Genomic DNA, 23970 nt, shown 5'->3' on the forward strand with positions numbered 1-23970 from the left:
AGGCTGAGGCAGGAGAATCTCTTGAACCCAGGAGGTGGAGGTTTCAGTGAGCTGAGATTACGCCACTTCACTCCAGCCTAGGCAATAGACCTAGGCAAAGACTCTGTCTCGAAAAAAAGAGAGAGAGACAGCTTGTCAAATTAAAGGAGGGCAAATGAACAAATTAAAAATGGGCTTTTCAAAAAATTATGTGAGATAATGGTGTAGCTATATGAAATATAAAAAGTTGAATCCAAATGTTATGGCACCTGTAATCCAGCTCACACCTCTAATCTCAGCTACTCAGGAGGCAGAGATGGGAGGGTGGCTTGAGCCTGGGAAGTCGAAGCTGCAGTGAGCCACGATCACCACTATACTCCAGCCTGTGCAACAGCACAAGACCCTGTCTCAAAAAAATTAACAATTGAAACATAACTTTTAAATTAGAAGCAAAACTTGAATCTATGCCACAGTTCATACCAAGATAAATTCCAATTGATCAGATATCTAAATACATTTTAAAGTACTAGAAAAAAAACTTGTAGTTTAAAAGTTAGCCAGGTGTGGTGGCGTGTGCCTGTAATCCCAGCTATTGGGGGCGCTAAGGCAGGAGAATCATTTGAACCCTGGAGGCAGAGGTTGTAGGGAGCCGAGATCCTGCCATTGCATTCTAGCCTGGGCGACAGGGCAAGACTCCATCTCAAAAAAAAAAAAAAAAAAAATGTAGTTTAAAAAGCAATCTTAGGGTTTAAGGCATGACACAAAATTCAGAGACCATAAAGAAAAAATTAAAAATATAAAATATATAAAATTTTATATATTAAAATTAGCAAATTTTAATAAGTAAAGTCAAATAACGAAGGATAAATTGGGAAAAAATCTTTAATTCACGCTAAAGACAAAGGTCTAATTTTACTTAAGGGCATCTATGGGCCGGGCGCGGTGGCTCACGCCTGTAATCCCAACACTTTTGGAGGCCGAGACTGGCAGATCACGAGGTCAGGAGATTGAGACCACCTGGCTAACACGGTGAAACCCCGTGTCTACTAAAAACACAAAAAATTAGCCAGGCGTGTTGGCAGGTGCCTGTAGTCCCAGCTACTCGGGAGACCGAAGCAGGAGAATAGCGTGAACCCGGGAGGCGGAGCTTGTAGTGAGCTGAGATCGCGCCACTGCACCCCAGCCTGGGGGACAGAGTGAGACCCTGTCTCAAAAAAAAAAAAAAGTATCTATGAATCAATAAGAAAAGAACACCCAATAATGGGAAAATGCGCAGTTCAGAAAAAATTAAATTCAGCAACACTTTTAGCCATTAAAATATATGCCCACTCTCACACTGAGAAAAGTGCATATGAAAACTACTTTCACATCAAAAAGGTTTTGGACAGGGCTGGAAAAACAGCATATCGGTTGCTGTTAGGAATGCAAATTGGCAGCTCTCTGGAGGCAATTTGGCAATACCTATCAACATTTTAAATGTGTTTAAATGTTTAAATATCCTTTAGGCCGGCAATTCCATTTCTATACATTATCCTACAGATATTAATATCTGTGTGAAACGACATTTGTTTGAGGTTATTTATTGCAGCACTGTTTGCAATGACAAAAACCAGAATGGGCGGGGCGCGGTGGTTCACACCAGTAATCCCAGCATTTTGGGAGGCCAAGGTGAGCAGATCACTTAAGGTCAGGAGTTCAGGATGAGCCTGGCCAACATGGTGAAAAGCCGTCTCTACTAAAAATCCAAAAAATCCAAAAATCGGGCATGGTGGTACATGTCTGTATTCCCTGCTACTTGGGAGGCTGAAGCAGGAGAATCGCTTGAACCTGGGAGGCGGAGTTTGCAGTGAGCTGAGATCACGCCACTGCACTCCAGTCTGGGTGACAGAGCCAGAACCTGTCTTTAAAAAAGCGGCAAGAGGGTGGCACAGGGGGAGGGTTCTGGAACAACTGCTGTCCAAACGACTTCTGATTTTTGTCATTCTGGGAAAGTGGCTCTGTGTACTCACCCACAAACAGGTAGGGTTGTGGCTTCCAGCATGCGTTAACTCCAGCTGGCCCCATGCCTTGCAGACATGGGAACTGCACGGTCAGATGCCAGTTCTCCGTTTAGTGGCTGAATCCCAAACACACCTGCAGCTCCAGTTGTGACATCATGGGGTCTTTTCCGTAGGAAAGCTGTCCGCTCTCCTGTCTGTTATACGTCACATGCCCTAAGATAGACAATTCGGTCCAGACCTTGCAGTCTCCAAGTAAACCTATTTCTAACCATGTCTTCCTGAGGCTAGAGATCAGGTAAGCTTTTCTCTAGGAGTTGCAGATGATGGTAGAAGCAAGTCTCCTTATTTGTAGATGTTTTCTCCTCTTCCTGGGCTCCATGACCCTCCATATTGAACCCTTAGATGGGCAAAGCTCTGTGCATTTCAACTCCTAATATTAAGACAAAGACCAGGAGCAGTGGTTCATGCCTGTAATCCCAGCACTTTAGGAGGCCGAGGCAGGCAGATCACCTGAGGTCAGGAGTTTGAGACCAGGAGACCAGGAGTTGAGACCATCCTGGCCAACATAGTGAAACCCCATCTCTACTAAAAATACAAAATTAGCCAGGTGTGCTGGCACATGCCTATAATCCTGGCTACTTGGGAGGCTGAGGCAGAAGAATCACTTGAACCTGGGAGGCGGGGGTTGCAGTGAGCCGAGATTGCACCATTGCATTCCAGCCTGGGCAACAGAAGCAAAACTCCATCTCAAAAAAAAATAAATAAAATAAATAAATAAATAGCAGAACACAAGCGAAGTGCTAACAGGCAGGAGGTGTAAAATGAAGCATTCAGACAGACAGTTGGTAAATGACATAGTGGAGCCAACAGAACCAGGAAGTGCAACAAATTGGGTATATTGTAAATGTCTTTCTTTTCTTTTCTTTTTTTTTTTTTTTTTTTGAGACGGAGTCTCACTCTGTCACCGGGGCTGGAGTGCAGTGGCCGGATCTCAGCTCACTGCAAGCTCCGCCTCCCGGGTTCACGCCATTCTCCTGCCTCAGCCTCCCGAGTAGCTGGGACTACAGGCGCCCGCCACCTCGCCCGGCTAGTTTTTTGTATTTTTTAGTAGAGACGGGGCTTCACAGTGTTAGCCAGGATGGTCTCGATCTCCTGACCTCGTGATCCGCCCGTCTCAGCCTCCCAAAGTGCTGGGATTACAGGCTTGAGCCACCGCGCCCGGCCGTAAATGTCTTTATTTTCTAATGCAACTAACAAACTCTTATTAAGCACCTCCTGGGTACCAGAGGCATGAGACCCACAGACACTGACAGGTTATGGCAGAAATAAGCCATCGGATCAAAGCAGGAAAAGACAGTGAAGCTTCCTACAGGACAGAGCTCTGACACCCACTGTTTTCTGCCCAGAGAGGAAGCTCAGAAACCTGGTTACCATTGCCACCAAGACTTTCCTCCGCCCCCACAAGCTCATGATCATGCTCCGGAGTATTCGAGAGTATTACCCAGACTTGACCGTGATAGTGGCTGATGACAGCAAGAAGCCCCTGGAAATTAAAGACAACCATGTGGAGTATTACACTATGCCCTTTGGGAAGGTATGTCCCTCTCAGATTGGGGGCACCTGCATTCCAGGACAAGAGGGCCCCAGGGTCAGTTTCTACCCTGGATGGGGCCGCTTCCTCAAGGGTCTTCCCAAGAAAGGAGGGTCCAGGAGTAGGAGTGGGTGAGGGCTGTCCTCTGAGTCCCCTTGCTGATTCAAAGAGAAATTGGTCAACTTCACTTTTCCGCATTCATGAGGTAGTTATTCCACTTTTCCTCATTTTTTTTTCTTTCCTTTTTTATTTTTTTATTTTTTTTTGAGATGGAGTCTTGCTCTGTTGCTCAGGCTGGAGTGCAATAGCATGATTTCAGCTCACTGCAACCTCCACCTCCTGAATTCAAGTGATTCTCCTGCCTCAGCCTCCCTAGTAGGTGGGACTACGAGCGTGCACCACCACACTCGGCTTTTTTTTTTTTTTGTATTTTTAGTAGAGACGGGGTTTCACCATGTTGGGCAGGCTGGTCTCAAACTCCTGACCTTAGGTGATCCGCCTGTCTTGGTTTCCCAAAGTGCTGGGATTACAGATGTGAGCCACCGCACCCAGTCTCTCATTTCTATTTTTTTATTTTTCATTTTTTTGAGATGGAGTCTTGCTCTGCCACCTAGGCTGGAGTGCAGTGGTGCAATCATGGTGATCATGGCAGCCTCAACCTTAAAGTTTCAAGTGATTTTCTCACCTCTGCCTCCCTAGTAGCTGGGACTACAGGCATGCACCATGATGCCAGGCTAATTTTTAAATTTTTTTGTAGAGATGGGATCTCACTGTATTGGCCAGGTTGGTCTCAAACTCCTGGGCTCAAGTGATCCTTCCACCTAGGCTTCCCAAAGTGCTGGGATTACAGGCATGAGCCATTGTACTCTGCTCCCATCTTTCCTCATTTCTGATGTGGAAATTGATTGGGGTCTTTATAAGTGACTTGAGGTCTCTGACATCCCAAAGATTCCTGACATGTAGAGAAATCTCTCATCTCCATGATTCTACCAAAGCTAGGGTCTTGGCCTCTCTCTCCTCTTTCTCTCTCTCCCTCTTTCTCCTTGACTCTTCCTCCCCACTCTCTCTTTCTCTCTCCTTCTCCCTCTCTTCTTCCCACCCTCCCTCTCTCCATCCGCCTCTCTCTCTGCCTCCCCGCTCTTTCTCTCTCCCTCTCTTATTCCCACCCTCCCTCTCTTCCCCTGCCTCTCTCTCTGCCTCCCTGCTCTCTCTTTCTCTTTCCCTTTCTTCTTCCCGCCCTCCCTCTCTCCCCCCACCTCTCTCTCTTCCTCCCCACTCTCTCTTTCTCTCTCCCTCTCTTCTTCACACCCTGCCTCTCTCTATCCCCACCTCTCTCTGTCCTTGCTACTCTCTCCCTCTCTCATTTTCTTCCTCCCTCTCTCTCCCCCTTCCTTCCTCCAAGGACAAAGGAGGAAATGAATATTATACATACCAGACGTCCCTCAAACTTGACATCTTACAGGAGACAAAAGGAGAGCCATAGAAACTGTCATGCGAAAAGGGACTTCAGCCAATACATATAGGCCATAGAGCCAAAGAGAGACGTTCTAGCCTTTCTTTGTCTCAGTCTTTGATCCACATAGTCACTGTCCCTTCCAGACTTTCTCTGAGACATGGACTTCCTTCAACCCTGTGGTTCTCAGCCTTGGCTTTACATTGGATTCGCTCGCACCAATTCTAACGGAATTTGTCTGCAGTGCATGCAGCCTGGCCGTTGAGAAGTTAGAAAGCGCCCCCAGGTGATTCTAATATGTAATATGGGCAACCACTCCTTTAACCTCATTTCATCTATAGGGTTGGTTTGCTGGTAGGAACCTGGCCATATCTCAGGTCACCACCAAATACGTTCTCTGGGTGGACGATGATTTTCTCTTCAACAAGGAGACCAAGATTGAGGTGCTGGTGGATGTCCTGGAGAAAACGGAACTGGATGTGGTAAGGGACAGTTGCCAGTTTCACCCAGCCACAATCTGTAGAGATGGAGAAGGAGGGAGACGAGAGTGGGAAGAAATATATGAGAAGAGGAAGGGGAGGGAGGGGAGGGAGAGGGGCTGGCACAGGAGGTGAATAGGCCAGTGCAACCCAGGTGGAGAGTGCTGCACCAGCTCAGGCCTCCACACTGACTTTTCTTTGAGTAAATTACACCCCCTCCCTAATTTGCAATTGTTTTCCTTTATTGGTGTGTTTATGCAGAATTTCTAACTTCCTCCATTGACTAGTATGAGATTAAAGACAGCAGCCCTCTGGTTCTGTCACACAACATTAAAAACCGTATAAATGGTACAAAGCTTTAAAAGCACACATGGCGCTAATGGCATTTTTATAAAGAATAAGAAGAAAATAATAAAAACAGCCTAGGCATGATGTCTCACACCTGTAGCCCCAGCCCTTTGGGAGGCTGAAGCAGGGTGATCACTTGAGCCCAGGAGTTCAAGACCAGCTTGGGCAACATGGCAAAACCTCATCTGTACAAAGAAATAAAAAAAATTAGCCAGGGGTGGTGGTGTGCATCTGTAGTCCAAGCTACTCAGGAGCTGAGGTGGGAGGATCACCTGAGCCCAGGAGGTCGAGGATGCAGTGAGCTGAGATTGTGTCACTGCGCTCCAGCCTGGACGACAGAGTGATACTTGTTTCAAAAAAAGAAAAGAAAAGAATAAAAACATCAAAAGCAAATTCACCATAGAAAAGAAAAAGGGGCATGGATGAGAAGGTAGGTGGTGTCGTGACCGCAGTTAACTCTACTGCAAGTGGACAATCCGCAAAACACCTAGATCAGCAAAGACATCTCTTGGCAACTCTTAGAGACCAGATCACAATAACTTAAGAGAGAAGATGTTCCAGCTCATGTAACAACCACACTGGCAGCTGAGCTGGCTCCCGGATCATCCTGGATCAGCTTCCTTTTCTTGTTGCTCCTCGATCCTTTGGTCCCCGGCTGCATGGCCAGGAGGAAGACGGGAAGAGGAAGAGAAGGGAGACCAGGTTTCTTTTAAGGATGTGATGTAAACGTTTCTCGCATCGGTTCTAAATCATATCCCTTCAGCCAGAACTTGGTCACACAGTGAAACCTTGCTGCAAGGGAGGTCGGGAAATGCAGTCTTTTTTTCCTTCAATAATAAATGGGCTTTTGTTTTTTATTTTTATAGATTGGGGGGCCCAGGTGCAGATAGCTTATACACATGTCTTTCATAGTGCTGAAGTCTGGGCTTTTAGTGTACCCATTACCTGCATAGCGAACACTGTACCCAACAGGTAATTTTTCAACCCTCACCCAGTCTTCTTTTTTTCTTCTTCTTCTTTTTTTTTTTTGAGACAGAGTCTTGCTCTGTCACCCAGGCTGGAGTGCAGTGGCACGATCTTGGCTCACTGCAGCCTCTATCTCCTGGGTTCAAGTGATTCTCCCACCTCAGCCTCCCGAGTAGCTGGGACCATAGGCACATGCCACCATGCCCGGCTGATTTTTGTATTTTTAGTAGAGACAGGGTCTCACCATATTGGCCAGGCTGCTCTCGAACTGCTGACCTCAGGAGATCCACCCACCTCAGCCTCCCAAAGTGCTGGGATTACTGGCATGAACCACGATGCCCGGCCTAACCCTCGACCACTCTTAACCTCCTACCTTTTGTATTCCCCGGTGTCTATTATTCCACTCTCTATGCCCATGTGTACCCATTGTTTAGCTCCCGGAAGTGCAGTCTTTAGCTGACTAGTTGACTATGTCGTAAAACTCAGAAGGGTCATTTACTAAAAGGAAGAAGGAAAGAACAGGTGATGCGGGACAATGAGCAGACTTTACCACATCCCCCTTAGAGGATTCTGATTCTTTCAGAGATAGATGTACTTGCTCATCTGTTGTGCTCAGGCTCAAACATGAAAATGCGTGTCTCTTCCATGAGTGCGTGGATAGGCAGTTCAGAGAGGTAAGCCAGGAGCAGAAAATAGTAGGAAGACAGCTCGAGACAAACAGCTCCCTGCAAGAAATCTAACAAGTGGAAGGAAATTCTGCAAATGGACCAGTGCACACAGGCTGCCTCTTACCCGTACTGCAGTACTCCTCTCCCAGTGGAAGGGAGTGAGTTACCTTCTTCTGGAAAGATAACTTTCTCTGGTCTTGGGTCAGGGCTACTCATGCCAAGGAGATTTTCTGGGGTACGCAGGAAATAAAAGAGCCCAGGGACCCAACAGTAGTATAGTGAAAGCCGTGGCCACAACAGCAAAAAGGCAGTCCCTGAGGGATAATTTGAAGGACAGAGAGAGAAATAACAATTCTTGTTATAACCGAGGTGCAGTCCAGCAAGGCTTCCAGGAAGACGTAGGATGAATATTGATCTGCACTCTCTAACATGGGTTTCTCTGCCTGCTGGTTAGGTAGGCGGCAGTGTGCTGGGAAATGTGTTCCAGTTTAAGTTGTTGCTGGAACAGAGTGAGAACGGGGCCTGCCTTCACAAGAGGACGGGATTTTTCCAACCCCTGGATGGCTTCCCCAACTGTGTGGTGACCAGTGGCGTGGTCAACTTCTTCCTGGCCCACACGGAGCGACTCCAAAGAGTTGGCTTTGATCCCCGCCTGCAACGAGTGGCTCACTCAGGTAGGAAGGCTGAAAGAGTGAGGAAGGGAGCTGGGCTGGGAATTAGCTACAAAAGTTTGTTCTTTCCAAGGGCTGTACCCAGCTTGCTGATAGTGGTCGCCTGCCCAGCAGCAGTACGTCCTTTTCCCCTTCCTCCCCAGACTAGGAAGCTCTTGATCTCTCTGACCTCCCTCCCCACGTCTCTTTGACTTCTGTGTATCCTGTAGGCTGCCCTTCTTTTCCTTTCCCTTCCTTTCCCTACAGCTCTGTCTTCTTCCTCCTTTCCCATGCTGCTTCATATTCTATTTTTCCAGAAATCCTGTCCTGTTAACTGCTCTCTCTTTCCCTCTTACTCCATCAGCCCTGGAGTCCACAGTTCTGTCCAGTTTGAAAGCCAATCTGTGCCTCTCTGCCTCTGTGCCCATATCTCTGCCTGAGAAATGAGCTTATTTATTTCCTTCCAGCTCATCAGCAGGGACAGGCTCCTAGAGTTAAGGGTGTGGCTTCACGTGGGGCTTCACAGTTCACACTCTCCAGTGTATGAACTGTGTCCTCTCCCTGGGATTCTCCCCCCTCAGACCTGGAATAGTACCCATTTTTCTGACCACAGCTCCCACTTCCTTCTGCTCTCCCTCTCTTTGCAGAATTCTTCATTGATGGGCTAGGGACCCTACTCGTGGGGTCATGCCCAGAAGTGATTATAGGTCACCAGTCTCGGTCTCCAGTGGTGGACTCAGAGCTGGCTGCCCTAAAGAAGACCTATGATACATACCGGTCCAACACCCTCGCCCAGGTCCAGTTCAAGCTGGCTCTCCACTACTTCAAGAACCATCTCCAATGTGCCACATAAAGGTGTGAGGGCATAGGAGAAACACTAGACTGGCTGGTTATGGTATCTATAGCAGGCCACCAAAAACTGGACTCCTGAAAGGTGAACATTGTAGCAAACTAGCTGGTGGGTAGGGCAAAGGGAAATGGCTCAGTTACTGGAAGTACCAATCAAAGGTGAACGGTCATTAGAAATGAACCAGTCACTGACCAGGGCAGTGGAGACTGTATTAATAGCAATGATTTGTACAATGCTCTGCCTTTTATGAATCATTTACATGGATAGTATCTCACATCATCTCATCTGATCTCACACAGAAGACTACATTTGTTGGTGTCCTCAGTCAAAAGAACAGCTGCCTGGTCCTTGATAGTTGTTTGGTGGAGATTCTGTCACAGTCAGAAGCATTGGCTCCAGCATCACTGTCATCCCTACATTTGTATTGGGTTCTATCTTGTAGACTCAAAAAATGTGAACAATCTAGGGTCCTTGCCTTGAGGAGGTTTGCAGCTTGGTTCAGTTCAGTCTAATCACAGAATCAGGCAGCCAGGGTCAGAGGATCAGAGAAGGGAAGGCATCACCAGGTCCCAGGCAGCAGAGGAAGTCTCCATGGAGTGAACTTGTTAGGAGCCTGAAAGCAGACATTCAGGCATCAGAGAGGGCAGGAGGGTCCTGGGGCCATCCCACTGTCTACCAGAACAAAGGCTGCCCTGGCATCAGACTTGCTCTAGACCTGTTCCAGAATGCCAGGGATTGAACTCAGAGTCCATGCCACGGTGTGACAGCAAACAGACAGTGTGAGTGTGGTGACAGGCCACCAAGCTTCAGGGACCTGAGGCCAGTTGCTGATCACTCAAAACTCATGACATTTACAGAGTGGTTCCATCACTCTGTTGTTGGATAAGCCTCTTTCTGTTGCCTGGGGGTTGGCAGATTGCTGAGACCAGCTCAATCGTGGAGACCCTAACCCAGCGGTGCTGGAGGAATTAAAGACACACATACAGAAATATAGAGTGTGGAGTGGGAAATCAGGGGACTCACAGCCTTCAGAGTTGAGAGCCCCAAACAGAGTTTGACCCACATATTTATTGACAGCAAGCCAGTGATAAACATTGTTTCTATAGATTAACTAAAACTATTCCTTATGGGAAACAAAGGGATGGGTTGAAACAAAGGGATGGGCTCTGGCTAGTTATCTGCAGCAGGAACATGTCCTTAAGGCACAGATAGCTCATGCTATTGTTTGTGGCTTAGGAATGATTTAAGTCGTTTTCTGCCCTGGGTGAGCCAGGTGTTCCTTGCCCTTATTCCGGTAAACCCACAACCTTCAGCGTGGGCATCATGGCCATCGCGAACATGTCACAGTTCTGCAGAGATTTTGTTTATGGCCAGTTTTGGGGCCAGTTTATGGCCCGGTTTGGGGGCCTGTTCCCAACATGTCCCACTTTTTTGTTTTTCAAAGCAATAAAAGCAAAGGCAGCTTTGTCACGGTGAGCTACTTCTCTCAGGAGTTGGGATCCGTATCTGCAGACTATGCAAAGACAAACAACACAGATTAAAAGCACAGTCATCACTGAAATCACAGAGCTACCAAGTGTCTTTATCTATTTTAATGGGTTAATAGCTGCTGATCTGTCTGCAGCTCCTTCATGCACTCCAGTTCCTGGCATTAAGGTGAGGTGTGCCCAGGATGCTTTAAATATTTGTTCTTTTAATTTTGCAATATCCAAAGACAAGTTTGTAGAGTGTCTTTCTAGATGCTTTTTTATTCTTTCCTAAATTTTGATCTTATTAAGAGTCATTAATAGTTTCCACAAATCCTATGTTTAGCTCCTACAGTGGACCTTATCATTTGAGATTGAGGTGCCACTATACGGCCATGTTTCAGGTAATAGGAACTCTTGACGTATTTCTTACCATTTCTAGCATCTGATGTTTTGTTTAGACCAGCTGAATATAGTGTGGCCTTGGCACGCAGACTGAGAGGTGCAATTCAGCTAAACATCCCCTTAGGGGACTAATCAATAATGACTCCATAGGAATTGTTGCGCAACACCTCTGCCTGTTCTGCTATGCAATCTTCCCAAACAAGTAAGTTCATTATTTCTGACCAGGTCCAATTCTATTTACAAATAGATTTTTGAGGGTGGTATGCTTCAATTGTAGGAGCAGATTTATTATTGGTAAATACTGAGATCAGAAAACATGTGTAACTGTGTCATACAGTGATTACATCCAGGCATTATTGTCAGCCAAGATTGATAAATATGCCCAATAAGTATAATTGTTCTCTGTGTTGTTCCTTGTTGCAGGAATACTCATAGCAATGGTGATCACCGCTATCATAGCTATCATTAAATTACTCATTGTGACTGGTTGTCCCACTTTCCTCAGGTTTTCTTCTGCCATCTGTGACAGCTTCTTGATGTGTCCCCAGGTAGGTGGCTGTGTTCGACAGCTGTTGCTTGTGATAGTTGGGGTCCTCCTCAGCGTCAGTCTTGACATGGCTGCAACCAGGGGATCCTTGGGATCCTCCTAGAATCTCTTCCTCAGCATCTGGCTGATGATAAGGTTTCAGGTGTCTTGATGGCACCCAAATTGGCTGTTGATTCAGTCCTGAAGAAACACAAGCACAACCTCTACCTCAAGTTATTATTTTACGTATTTTGCAAATTTTTGTTATTGGATCTCTCCACCAAACCAGTTGTTCTGCTTTTTTTTTTTTTTTTTTGAGGCGGAGTCTCGCTCTGTCACCTGGACTGGAGTGCAGTGGCCAGATCTCAGCTCACTGCAAGCTCCGCCTCCTGGGTTTACGCCATTCTGCCTCAGCCTCCTGAGTAGCTGGGACTACAGGCGCCCGCCACCTCGCCCGGCTAGTTTTTGTATTTTTAGTAGAGACGGGGTTTCACCATGTTAGCCAGGATGGTCTCGATCTCCTGACCTCGTGATCCGCCCGTCTCGGCCTCCCAAAGTGCTGGGATTACAGGCTTGAGCCACCGCACCTGGCCCAGTTGTTCTGCTTCTGTCTTTGCAGCTGGTTTCTGTATATGCTGTTCAGCTGCTAGCCTTTAGGCAGGCTCAAAAAATTTAAAGTCAATAATGCTAGAATGAATTGCATATGGGGTGTCCCATAGTCCCTGTTTCTCCCCTTTTGCTTTTGCAACTGCTGTTTCAGGGAGAGATTCATTCTTTCTACTATGGCTTGTCCTTGAGAATTATATGGGACACCAGTAATGTGTTTAATATTCCATATAGAGAAAAATGTAGTTAGAGCTTGGCTAGTATAGCCTGGGACATTATCTGTTTTAATAGAAGCTGGAATGTCCATCACCACAAAACACTGCAAAAGGTGACGTTTAACACAGGCAGAAGACTCTCCTGATTGGCATGTAGCCCACACAATGTGAGAAAAGGTGTCAACACATACATGTACATAAGCTAGTCTCCCAAACGAGGGAACATGTGTGACATCCATTTGCCAAAGAGAATTAGGTTCCAATCCTCAAGGATTAACTCCTCCTGTAAAAGATGAGGAATCCACCATTTGGCAAGTTGGGCATCACTGGATAATAGCTTTAGCTTCTTTCCAGGTAGTGCTGTATCTGCATTTGAGACTAGAGGCATTAACATGGGTTAAATTGTGAAATTGTTTAGCATTAGATATTGCATTAGCAACTAGGCTATCAGCCATTTGATTCCCTTCAGTTAAAGATCCTGGAAGAGATGCATGAGCCCTTATGTGAGTGATGTAAAAAGGATACATTCTACTCCTGACTGCTGTTTGCAATTGGGTAAATAAAGTCATCAGTTGCTCATCTGTGTGGAATCATAGTTGAGCATTTTCAATTGTGTGGAATGAACCATGTATGAGGAATCAGAAATCACATTAATAGGCATATTAAAAGCAGTCAACACCTCAATTACAGCTACAAGCTCCACTTTTTGAGCTGAAGTATAGGGAGTCTGAAGCCCTTACTTTTCAAGCCAGAATAAGAAGCTTTACTATTACTAGACCCATCTGTGAAGACATTTTCAGCACCTTCAAGTGGTTTGAATTTAGTTATTTTAGGGAGAATCCAATTAGTTAATTTCAAAAATTGAAACAATTTTGTTTTGGGAAAATGATTATCAAGAATACAAAGTCAGCTAAATGGGTTTGCCAAGTGAGACTATTTATAAAAGCTTGCTGTATTTGTGCCTTCATGAGAGGAACAATAATTTTTCCAGGATCATATCCATGTGATTTAACAATCCAAGTTCTCCCATTTCACATCATAGTAGCGATTTGATCCAAATAAGGAGTTAGAGTCCATGAATTAGTATGTGGAAGAAAAGGCCACTCTACAAGATCTTGCTCTTGAACAATAACACCAGTAGGTGAATGCTGACTTGAAAAAATGAGCAAATCTAGAGTCTTTTCTGGATCTATTCTATTTATTTAAGCTTTACGGACTTGCTTTTTTATTAGCTGCAGCTCTGCTTCAGCTTCTTTTGTTAATAGCCAAGGGCTAGTGAGACTAGCATCTCCTCTAAGATTAGAAAATAGATTACTCATGGCACAGGTAGGAATGCCTAGAGCGTCGTATCCAATTAATGTCCCCTAGTAATTTTCAAAAGTCATTTAATGTTTTCAGTTGATCCCTATGTATGGTTACTTTCTGTGGCACAATGGTAGTGTCATTTACTGAGGTCCCCAAGTAGGAGTAAGGAATAGCAGTCTGAATTTTGTCAGGAGCTATAATTAAACCAGCATGAGAAATCAAATTTTTCAAGTGAGCATAACATTGGAGTAATATTTCTCGAGTGGGGGCAGCACAAAGTATATCACCCATATAATGAATAATGTAACACTGTGAACATTTTTTTTATGAGTAGGTTCAATTGCTTGCCCTACGTAAGTCTGGCAAATTGTTGGACTGTTTAACATGCCTTGTGGCAACACTTTCCAATGAAAATGCTTAGCAGGCTGCAGGTTGTTTACTGCAGGAATTATAAATGCAAACTGTTCACAGTCCTGTTCAGCTAAGGGGATTGTAAAGAAGCAGTATTTTAAATCTATGACTTAAAGGCCAATTTTTTGGAATCATAGCAGGAGAAGGCAGTCCTGGCTGCAATGTCCTCATAGATTATATAACTGAATTAATGGCTCTTAAGTTAGTTAACAGTCTCCATTTACCTGATTTTTTCTTAATTATAAAAACTGGAGAATTCCAAGGGGAAAATGTTGGAGCTATGTGTCCTTTTTCTAATTGTTCAGTAACTAAGTCCTCTGAAGCCTCCAGTTTCTCTTTACTTAGCAGCCATTGTTCTGTCCAAATTGGCTTATCTGTTAATCATTTTAAAGGTATAGGTTCTGGAGGCTTAGCAATGGCTGCCATCAAAAATGATATCCTAATCTTTGGCAGGAACTTTGTCTTTCCACTTGAAGCAGTTCTTTCAAACCTTGCAAATTTTTCCTAGTCCCATACCAGGGACATACCCCATTTCATGCATCATATGTTGACTTTGAGGGCTATACAATTGCTCTGGAATTAGAACTTGTGCTCCCCATTGTTTTAACAAGTCTCTTTCCCATAAATGTATAGGTACAGAAGTTATAATTGGTTGAATAGTCCCAGGTTGTCCATCGGGCCTTCACAATGCAAAATATAACTACTTTGATATACTTCAGGGGCTTTACCAACTCTAACTATGTTAAATTGAGCAGGTTGAATTGGCCACATGGATGGCCACTGTTGTAGAGAAATGACTGAAATGTTTGCTCCTGTATCTACCAAACCTTTAAATTTCTTTCCCTGAATAGTTATTTCACAGGTAGGACATTTATCAATAATTTGATTCACCCAATAAGCTGCTTTGCCTTGTTTATTTGTGCTTCCAAATCCTCCTGTTTGTTTAATTTCACTTTTCCCCATTTCCACATACGGCACAATCAGAAGTTGTGCTGTACACTTTCCTGGCTCTGCTTTCCATGGAAGAGAAGTAAATATAACAATTTGAATTTCCACATTGTAATCTGAATCAATAACTCCTGTATGTACTTGCACTCCTTTTAAATTTAAACTAGATTTACCTAGAAGTAATCCTATCATCCCCGCTGGCAAGCATCCACAGACCTCTGTTGTAACTTTTTGTGGGGGTTCCCCAGGCATAAGGCTCACAGCTTTTGTGCAGCATAAATCTACTGCAGCACTACTGGCTGTGTTGTGGGACAGACATTGTACAGGGGTGAGGGAGTGAGCTATAATATTTCCCTGTTGATCTTGAGGGTGTATCCTAACAGGGAACTGCCACACTTCTATATCACCCTCTTGTCTAGCTTGCTGAATTCCTGCCTGAATAGAATTGAGAGTGGCTGCTCAAGGTGCTGCTATAACAGTCACTGGGGCAACTACTTTTTGCACAGTGTCCTCTGGAAAAGAAAGATCTGGAGGGTCAGGTCACTAGTTCTTCAAAATAATGAGGGGGTGCAGAAGGGTAGGGCAACCCTCTTCCTCTTTTGCTGCTTTAGCTTTAGCTGGCAAACAAACCTGCTCTGTCATCTCTTCTGTTACTTTGTTATACTTTCCTTCCTTCTCATCATTAGTGTGAAAAGGTTCCAAGGTGGAACAAACCAGAGCCCAAACTTGTCCCATTGTTACCCTGATGCTTCTGAGTTCCCCTTCTTACTCACTACAGGGATTGCTTAAGAGTACTTGGGTGTCCTCCAGCTTAGTTCCATGTTCTCCAACCGTCACTCCGGAGACCCTTCAACCAGGGTTCAAGCCCCACGTTGGGCGCCACTTGCTGACACCAGCTCGGTCGTGGAGACCCCAACCCAGTGGCGCTAGAGGAATTAAAGACACACACAGAAATATAGAGTGTGGAGTGGGAAATCAGGGGACTCAGCCTTCAGAGCTGACAGCCCCAAACAGAGTTTGACCTACATATTTATTGACAGCAAGTCAGTGATAAGCATTGTTTCTATAGATTAACTAAAAGTATTCCTTATGGGAAACAAAGGGATGGGCTGAAACAAAGGGATGGTCTCTGGCTAGTTATCTGCAGCAGGAACATGTCCTTAAGGCACAGATCACTCATGCTATTGTTTGTGGCTTAGGAACACCTTAATAGGTTTTCCACCCTGGGTGGGCCAGGTGTTACTTGCCCTCATTCCAGTAAACCCACAACCTTCAGCGTGGGCATCATGACCATCACAAACATGTCACACAGTGCTGCAGAGATTTTGTTTATGGCCAGTTTGGGGGCCAGTTTATGGCCAATTTTGGGGGCCTGTTGCCAACAGCAGATTCTATGACCCCTCCAGCCCTGCCTTCACAGTTTCTGTTTACCTGTAGACTTTTTCTTCCTGAATGTGGCCTAGGGTAGTTCAGGATCATTAAAAATGTGTTCTGTGAGATATTATTAAGAATTCCTGGCCGGGCGCGGTGGCTCAAGCCTGTAATCCCAGCACTTTGGGAGGCCGAGACGGGCGGATCACGAGGTCAGGAGATCGAGACCATCCTGGCTAACATGGTGAAACCCCGTCTCTACTAAAAATACAAAAAACTAGCCGGGCGAGGTGGCGGGCGCCTGTAGTCCCAGCTACTCGGGAGGCTGAGGCAGGAGAATGGCGTGAACCCGGGAGGCGGAGCTTGCAGTGAGCCGAGATTGCGCCACTGCACTCCAGTCTGGGCGACAGAGCGAGACTCCGCCTCAAAAAAAAAAAAAAAAAAAAAAGAATTCCTGAAAATGGACTTACAGCAAAATTGATTTTGGTGCTCAAATAATTTTGAAAAATACCGCTGTGTCTCCTTCTTGGCAGGCTGCAGTTCACATTAGTGTAGTAAAGGCTCTGAGAAGACCTGAGGTAAGGAAATCTCTTTAACTTTGTTTAATTTGGCATTTCTGAAGCATGGATAGAGACTAGCAGTCATTTTTTATTCTCCCAAAACAGAACTGAGCACATACCTCATTCATTGTATGTCATAAAGATTATATTGCTATAGTTTTTTTGTATACTAACATAGCTATAGGCTGGGCATGGTGGTTCACACCTGTAATCCCAGCACTTTGGGAAGCCATGGCAGGAAAATTGCTTGAGCCTCAGGAGTTTGAGGCCAGCCTGGGCAACATAGCAAGACCCCATCTCTAGTAAAAAAAAAAAAAGGATAAATATAGGCAGCCTTTGATTGGAAGGAAAAAATAAGATAAACATAAGCATAGCTACATAGGAAAACAACATTGCATTGTCCCATCCCAACACAGTCCCATATGAATCCTCTTAGATCCAAGCAAGAAGAGCCCCTACCTTGACCTTGTGCTCTAGAGTACCTTGCATGTCACAGACATGTGCATTTACTGATGAAGCCCAGGGCATCTCTGTCACTTAGGATCCAGTGCTTGGCACCAATACAGCATGACTGGTAACCCTAAACATCCACTCTTGGGACTCATGCTATTCAGGCCCCAGGGAAATGCTTCTCCACATCTCTTGCCTTGTGTCTTCAAAAGACAATTGCATCCAAATGCAATGAAAGTTTGTGGATGGTGCTTTGGAGTACTGGTAGGATTTTGGCTGCAATGTGCTTAGGTAAAAGGAAATGACAAATTTTAAAATTTGCTAGATTCTTTTGGGCTCAGTGGCTCACACCTGTAATCCCAGCACTTTGGGAGGCCGAGGCAGGTGGATCATTTGAAGTCAGGAGTTCGAGACCAGCCTGGCCAACATGGTTAAAACCCTGTCTCTACTAAAAATATAAAAATTAGTCAGGTGTGGTAGCACACGCTTGTAATCCCCAGCTACTTGGGAGGCTGAGACAGAAGTGCTTGAACCCAGGAGGCAGAGGTTGCAGTGAGCTGTGATCATGCCATGGCTCTCCAGCAGCCTGGGCAACAGAGTGAGACCCTGTCTCAGAAAAAAAGAAAGAAAAGAAAGTGTTGGTCAGGTACAATGGGTCATGTCTGTAATCCCAGCACTTTGGGAGGCAGAGGCAGGAGGATCACTTAAGCCCAGAAGTTCAAGACCAGCATGGGCAACATAGTGACACACCACCACACCTGGCTAATTTTGTATTTTTAGTGGAGATGGGGTTTCTCCATGTTGGTCAGGCTGGTCTTGAACTCCCGACCTCAGGTGATCCTCCCACCTCGGCCTCCCAAAGTGCTGGGATTACAGGAATGAGCCACTGCGCCCAGCCAATTTAATTATTATTATTATACATACCTTGGTGTTGGCTTGATGGATTGTTGATGTTGGGATAAGTAAGAACAAATGGCCCAGTGCGGTGGCTCACGCCTGTATTCCCAGCAGTTTGGGAGGCTGAGGCGGGCAGATCACCTGAGGTCAGGAGTTGGAGACCAGCCTGGCCAACATGGTGAAACTCTATCTCTACTAAAAATATAAAAAATTAGCTGAGCATGTGGCGCATGCCTGTAATCCCAGCTACTCAGGAGGCTGAGGCACAAGAATCGCTTGAACATGGGAGGCAGAGGTTGCAGTGAGGTGAGATCATGCCACTGCACTCCAGCCTGGGCGACAGAGCAAAACATCATCAAACGACAACAACAACAACAAAACAAAACAAAACAAAAAAAACCAGCACCACTTTTCAATTCTTTTTAATTTTGCTACTATAATGACATCTTTGTCAAGGTAAGAGGATAGAACATTAAACAGTTTGCTAGCTTCATTTTTTACAGCTTTAAATATTTAGACATAAGGATGTTGGTTTTCACGTGTATTCTTTTTTTAATCTTTAGAGACAGAGTCTCATTCTGTTGCCCAGGCTGGAGTGCAATGGCGCCATCTTGGATTCAAGCGATTCTTGTGCTTCAGCCACCTGAGTAGCTGGGACTACAGGCATGCATCACCACACCCAGCTAATTTTTGTATTTTTTTGTAGAGATGGGGTTTCACCATGTTGGCAGGCTGGTCTCAAATACCTGGGCTCAAGCGACCCTCCCACCTCAGCCTCCCAAAATCCTGGGATTACAGGCTTGAGCCACCATGCCTGGCTTGATTAACCTAATTTGAGTTGGTTCCTGTTACTTATAAACAAAGTGTCCTAAATAATACAACCATGCTGTACAACTGCCTGTTTCCAAAACAAAAAGGCATACATAAATAAAAGGTTTTCTCCTTTGGGCAGTTTGGAAGCAAAAATAAGGTCACAGACAATACCAGACACATAGGCTTTCCTCCAGCCTTGAGTTTCAGACACAACCAAAGAGCCTGGACCAAACCAATGACAAAGCTATCCTTCCAGGAGAGAGTATCTCCCTGATACTTTCTGCTAAACTCCCCATTTCAGGAAAGCTCGGCACAAATAGTCAAATAATTGCATGGGCCTCCAGGGGGCGCTCAAGCCTACCCTCTCTGTTTCCTTTACTTCTTCCCCACCCGCTTAACCCAGGAAAGGAAAATCGCCGCTGTGCTTTTGGAGGGGACGGATCTTATTGGCTACCGGGCTACAGGTCGTTTTCTTGCCTGCACAGGTGTGTCCATTTCCTGTGACTGAAGTAGAAATTGGGTCTGAGGTCAGCTGGCTTCTTCTACACTCTTAGGAAGGTTTTTGACTTTTTTTTTTTTTTTTTTTTTTGAGATGGAGTCTTGCTCTATCGCTCAGGCTGGAGTGCAGTGGTGCGATCTTGGCTCACTGCAACCTCTGCCTCCTGGGTTCCAGCAATTCTCCTGCCTCAGCCTCCCGAGTAGCTGGGACTACAGGTGCGTGCCACCACGCCTGGCTAATTTTTTTTGTTTTTGTTTTTGTTTGTATTTCTAGTAGAGACGGGGTTTCACCATGTTGGCCAGATGGTCTTGATCTCTTGACCTTGTGATCTGCCCGCCTTGGTCTCCCAAAGTGCTGGGATTACAGGCGTGCACCACCACGCCTGGCCAAACATCTCATAATGTTTTAAGAAGGTTTACAAATTTGTGTTGGCCTGCATTCAAAGCCGTCCTGGGCCACAGATTGGACCAGCCTGCTCTAGGAGAAGCACCCCCGTCCTTTACCTTCCAGATCCACATCTGGTGGGCAGTGAGCAGGCTGACCTTTCTGAAACCTACACACAGCTTTAACTGCCCACTTCCTGTTAGTGGTGTTCACAGGCGTGGGCATGGCGGTAGGAGCAGAAACTCGTTAGCTGTTAACAGTCAGGTTTTAAAGGAAACCGAATTGCCAATGAAATCTGATTGGCAGTTCCTTAAAACGTACAGGTTTCCTGTCACTTCCAGTCACTTCCAGACATCTTGTCTAGACATATCTTTGAGACTGGAGAATCTATTCTTGTAACCACAGGCCGCCACCCAGGCCTCTGGCACTCAGTTAAATGGCTTCTGCCTTGAGGCTATTCACAATAGTTGTCTCTAGTACAGAGGGACCATCTATAATCTGCTCTTTGTCCCAGTTTTTCCTCTTTGTGGGCAGAAAAGGTTTAAAGCATGTGATGCAGCAAGCTGGTCTCCTGCCCAAATCAGTGTCCTGCTAAGTCTCCTGTCTCTGTGGATGCTGACTTTCACTTGGGATACAGAATTCAGCTTTTCCTGCCCTGTAACACTCCAAGTTGTAGGATTTCCAGTAAACTTGGATTGCAAGCCACTCTGAGCAAAACTAAAACTTAAAACAGGGCACCTTCAGTCTAAAACATGTCTCTTACAGGACCTGAAGACTGCATGAAGTCACTAACTCCTGCCAGCATTCCAATTTCCTCCTACCATTTCCCATAGGTCTATAGTCCTGATAGGCACATAGTCTGTGTTTCAGATACCAGCATCAATTTCAGGATCATTAAATTTTGAAGAGGTGCCTACTTTCCCCCCTACCTCTTCCACTCAACCCTGCATCTGTCTTGACACAGGATTCAAGTTAACATACAGCTCTTCTTTTTCTTATTCCTTTGTTTGGATGCTCCTGCTTCCTTTATGCCCTTCAGTTTCAAACAAGTCTCCCATATAAATTCTAATTCCCTCATCTTTAAATTTTACCAAGGGATTATCAAGATGCTCCTCATGTAACTGAGTAATCTATATAACTGCAGATGCCTCTCTCCTGTCCCACTGTGCTTGTAAAGATCCCAGCTCTCCACATGCAAAGAACACAAAAGGCATTAATCATAAAAGAAAAAAAAAATACATTTGACTTTATCTATCAAAATTAAAACCTTCTGCTTATCAAAAGACATTGATGTGATTTGGCTGTGTCCCCACCCAAATCTCATTTTGATTTCTACATGTTGTGGGAGGGACCTGGTGGGAGGTAATTGAATCATAGAGGCAGGTCTTCCCCATGCTGTTCTGTGACACTGAACAAGATCTGATGGTTTTAAAAGGGGGAGTTTCGGCCGAGTGCGGTGGCTCACGCCTGTAATCCCAGCAATTTGGAGGCTGAGGCAGGCTGATAACCTGAGGTCAGGAGTTCAAGATCAGCCTGGCCAACATGGTGAAACCCTGTCTCTACTAAAAATACAAAAATGAGCCAGGTGTGGTGGTGCATGCCTGTAATCCCAGCTACTTGGGAGGCTGAGGCAGGAGAATCACTTGAACCCAGGAGGTGGAGGCTGCAGTGAGCTGAGATCATGCCATTTCACTCCAGCCTAGGTGACAAAGTGAGACTCTGTCTCAAATAAATAAATAAGTAAATTAATTAATAAAAGGGGAGTTTCCGTGCACAAGCTCTCTTCTTGTCTGCCACCATGTGAGACATGCCTTTTGCCTTCTGCCACGATTGTGAGGCCTCTCCAGTCACATGGAATTGTAAGTCCATGAAACATCTTTTTCTTCCCAGTCTCAGGTACATCTTTATCAGCAGCATGAAAACAGACTAATACAGAAAGTTGGTGTTACTGGGGGTCCATTTTTCTGGCTGGAAATCTCTGTAATCACAGTGCCTTTGCCTGAATTCTTGTCCTGCCTCCGGAAGAATGAGGTATGCAGACAAGTAAAGGGTGACGAAGAGTTTTATTTAGTGTTAGAGCAGCTCAGAGGAGTGGGTACCTCCTCTCTGTAGGCAGGTTGTCCGGTTGAGTGTTGAGCTCTTAGCAGAGAGGAGGCCCTGGAGAGGGTGGCTCCTCTCCTCAGCCAAGTCATTCAGATGTCTCAGTAGGTCTCTGAAGCTCTCAGCAGAGAGGGTCCTCCTCTCTGCTGGTCCATCATGTCTGCAGTTCCCAGCAGAGAGGGTATTCCTCTCTGCAGCTGGTCGTCCTGTCTCATAGATGATACTCCTCTCTGGAGCTGGAATAGATGGTACTCCTCCTCTCTGCAGCTGCTCGTCCTGGCCAGTCATGTCTCTCTGCCCTCTTTGTCCTCTGGCCATCTTCTGCCTGCTCTGGCTGAGCCTAGGGATTTTATGGACCTCACAGAGGAGGAAGTGCATGTCAGCTGGTCCATGGGCAACTGTGGGCAGGCTGGAAGAGGCACCACAAGTCCCCACTCCAGTCTGTGGGACTGGCAGCCCAGCCCCCAGCCTTCAGGCCCTCCCTGGCCTGAGGGTGGGGCCTTACTAGGGACCTCACCTACTTCTGCCCAGGACTTTCTGCCTCCTGCTACCATTCATAGTCTGGGACTTGGCCTTAACCTTGCTGTGAGATGGGAGTGGGTGCCAGGAGTGGAGAGAGGCCAGGCAGTGGGAGCAGACACCTCTGAGCCTGCAGGAATTGGGAGGGCTGTCCTTTCTAGGGCATCTGAGGGTGCAGGGTGCAGAGACGCCTGGGTCCTGAGCCTGGGAGGACAGTCGCAGCTGCACCTGGGAGCTCCTACCCTGCTAACTTGGAAGAGGCAGGCCTCCCGCTTGTCCCTGGCTCCTGCCTGCTTCATGGAGTAGGAGGCCCAGGTCTGTAGTTGCGGGTCTGGTGGCTGCTACTGCACCCAGGAGGGCAATCCTGCCTGCACCCAGCTCCCCCAAGAGCACAGGGAGGCTCAGATCCACAGCTGCAGTTTGCATAGCCCCAGGAGGGTGAGGCTTCTGCCTGCTCTGTAGAGCAGGAGGGCTGGGTCTGCAGTTACAGTTTGGGCAGCTACAGTGGCATGGGGCACCCCACTCCCAACTCAGAAGGGGCAGGGCTCCCACTGGCTCCATGGAGTGTGCAGCCCCAGCCATGCCTCCCTGATGCAGCTGGCAGGATGGCAGCAGCCACTGCCACCATTGGTACTGAGAGTGAGGTGCTGCTGAAAAGATACTAAAAAATGTGGAAGTGACTTTGGAACTGGGTAACAGGCAGAGGGTGGAACAGTTTGGAGGGCTCAGAAGAAGACAAGAAAATGTGGTAAAGTTTGGAACTCCCTAGAGACTTATTGAATGGATTTGACCAAAATGCTGATAATAATATGGACAATGAAATCCAGCCTGAGGTGGTCTCAGATGGAGATGAAGAACTTGTTGTGAACTGGAGCAGGGGTGACTCTTGTTATGTTTTAGTAAAGAGACTGGCAGCATTTTGCTCCTGCCCTAGAGATTTCTGGAACTTTGAACTTGAGAGAGATGATTTAGGGTATCTGGTGAAAGAAATTTCTAAGCCTAAAAGCATTCAAGAGGTGACTTGGGTGCTGTTAAAGGCATTCAGTTTTAAAAAGGAAACAGCACAAAAGTTTGGAAAATTCACAGCCTGACAATGCAATAGAAAAGAAAATCCCAGTTGGGCATGGTGGCTTTCAGTCTTCCAAACTTTCTCAAATCTGTCTGGTCTCACACCTGTAATCCCAACACTTTTGGAGGCTGAGGCAGGCAGATCACTTGAGGTCAGGAGTTTGAGACCAGCCTGGCCAACATGATGAAACCCTGTCTCTACTAAAAATACAAAATTAGCCAGGCATAGTGTTGCGTGCCTGTAATCCCAGCTACTTGGGAGGCTGAGGCAGGAGAATCACATGAACCCAGAAGGCAGAGGTTGCAGTGAGCCAAGATTGCGCCACTGCACTCCAGCCTGGGTGACTGAGCAAAACACCATCTCAAAAAAAAAAAAAAAAAAAAAAAAAAAAGAAAAAAAAAATCCCATTTTCTGAGGAGAAATTCAAGCCAGCTGCAGAAAT

General features: G+C 45.9%; 1 protein-coding gene across 1 annotated transcript in view; it reads left to right on the forward strand.

Annotated features, from left to right (window-relative positions):
- B4GALNT2 (beta-1,4-N-acetyl-galactosaminyltransferase 2) overlaps positions 1–9133 on the forward strand; it is a 34585-nt gene extending 25452 nt beyond the window's left edge. The window contains exons 8-11 of the mRNA XM_033181907.1: positions 3386–3573; positions 5365–5505; positions 7939–8158; positions 8782–9133. Of these exons, the coding sequence (XP_033037798.1) occupies positions 3386–3573; positions 5365–5505; positions 7939–8158; positions 8782–8987 (755 nt within the window). The 3' untranslated portion in view covers positions 8988–9133. The remainder of the gene's footprint in view (positions 1–3385; positions 3574–5364; positions 5506–7938; positions 8159–8781) is intronic.
- Positions 9134–23970: the final 14837 nt, after the last annotated feature.

The sequence above is a fragment of the Trachypithecus francoisi genome, unplaced genomic scaffold (genome assembly GCF_009764315.1).
Source record: "Trachypithecus francoisi isolate TF-2019V2 unplaced genomic scaffold, Tfra_2.0 Lachesis_group20, whole genome shotgun sequence".
Taxonomy (NCBI): domain Eukaryota; kingdom Metazoa; phylum Chordata; class Mammalia; order Primates; family Cercopithecidae; genus Trachypithecus; species Trachypithecus francoisi.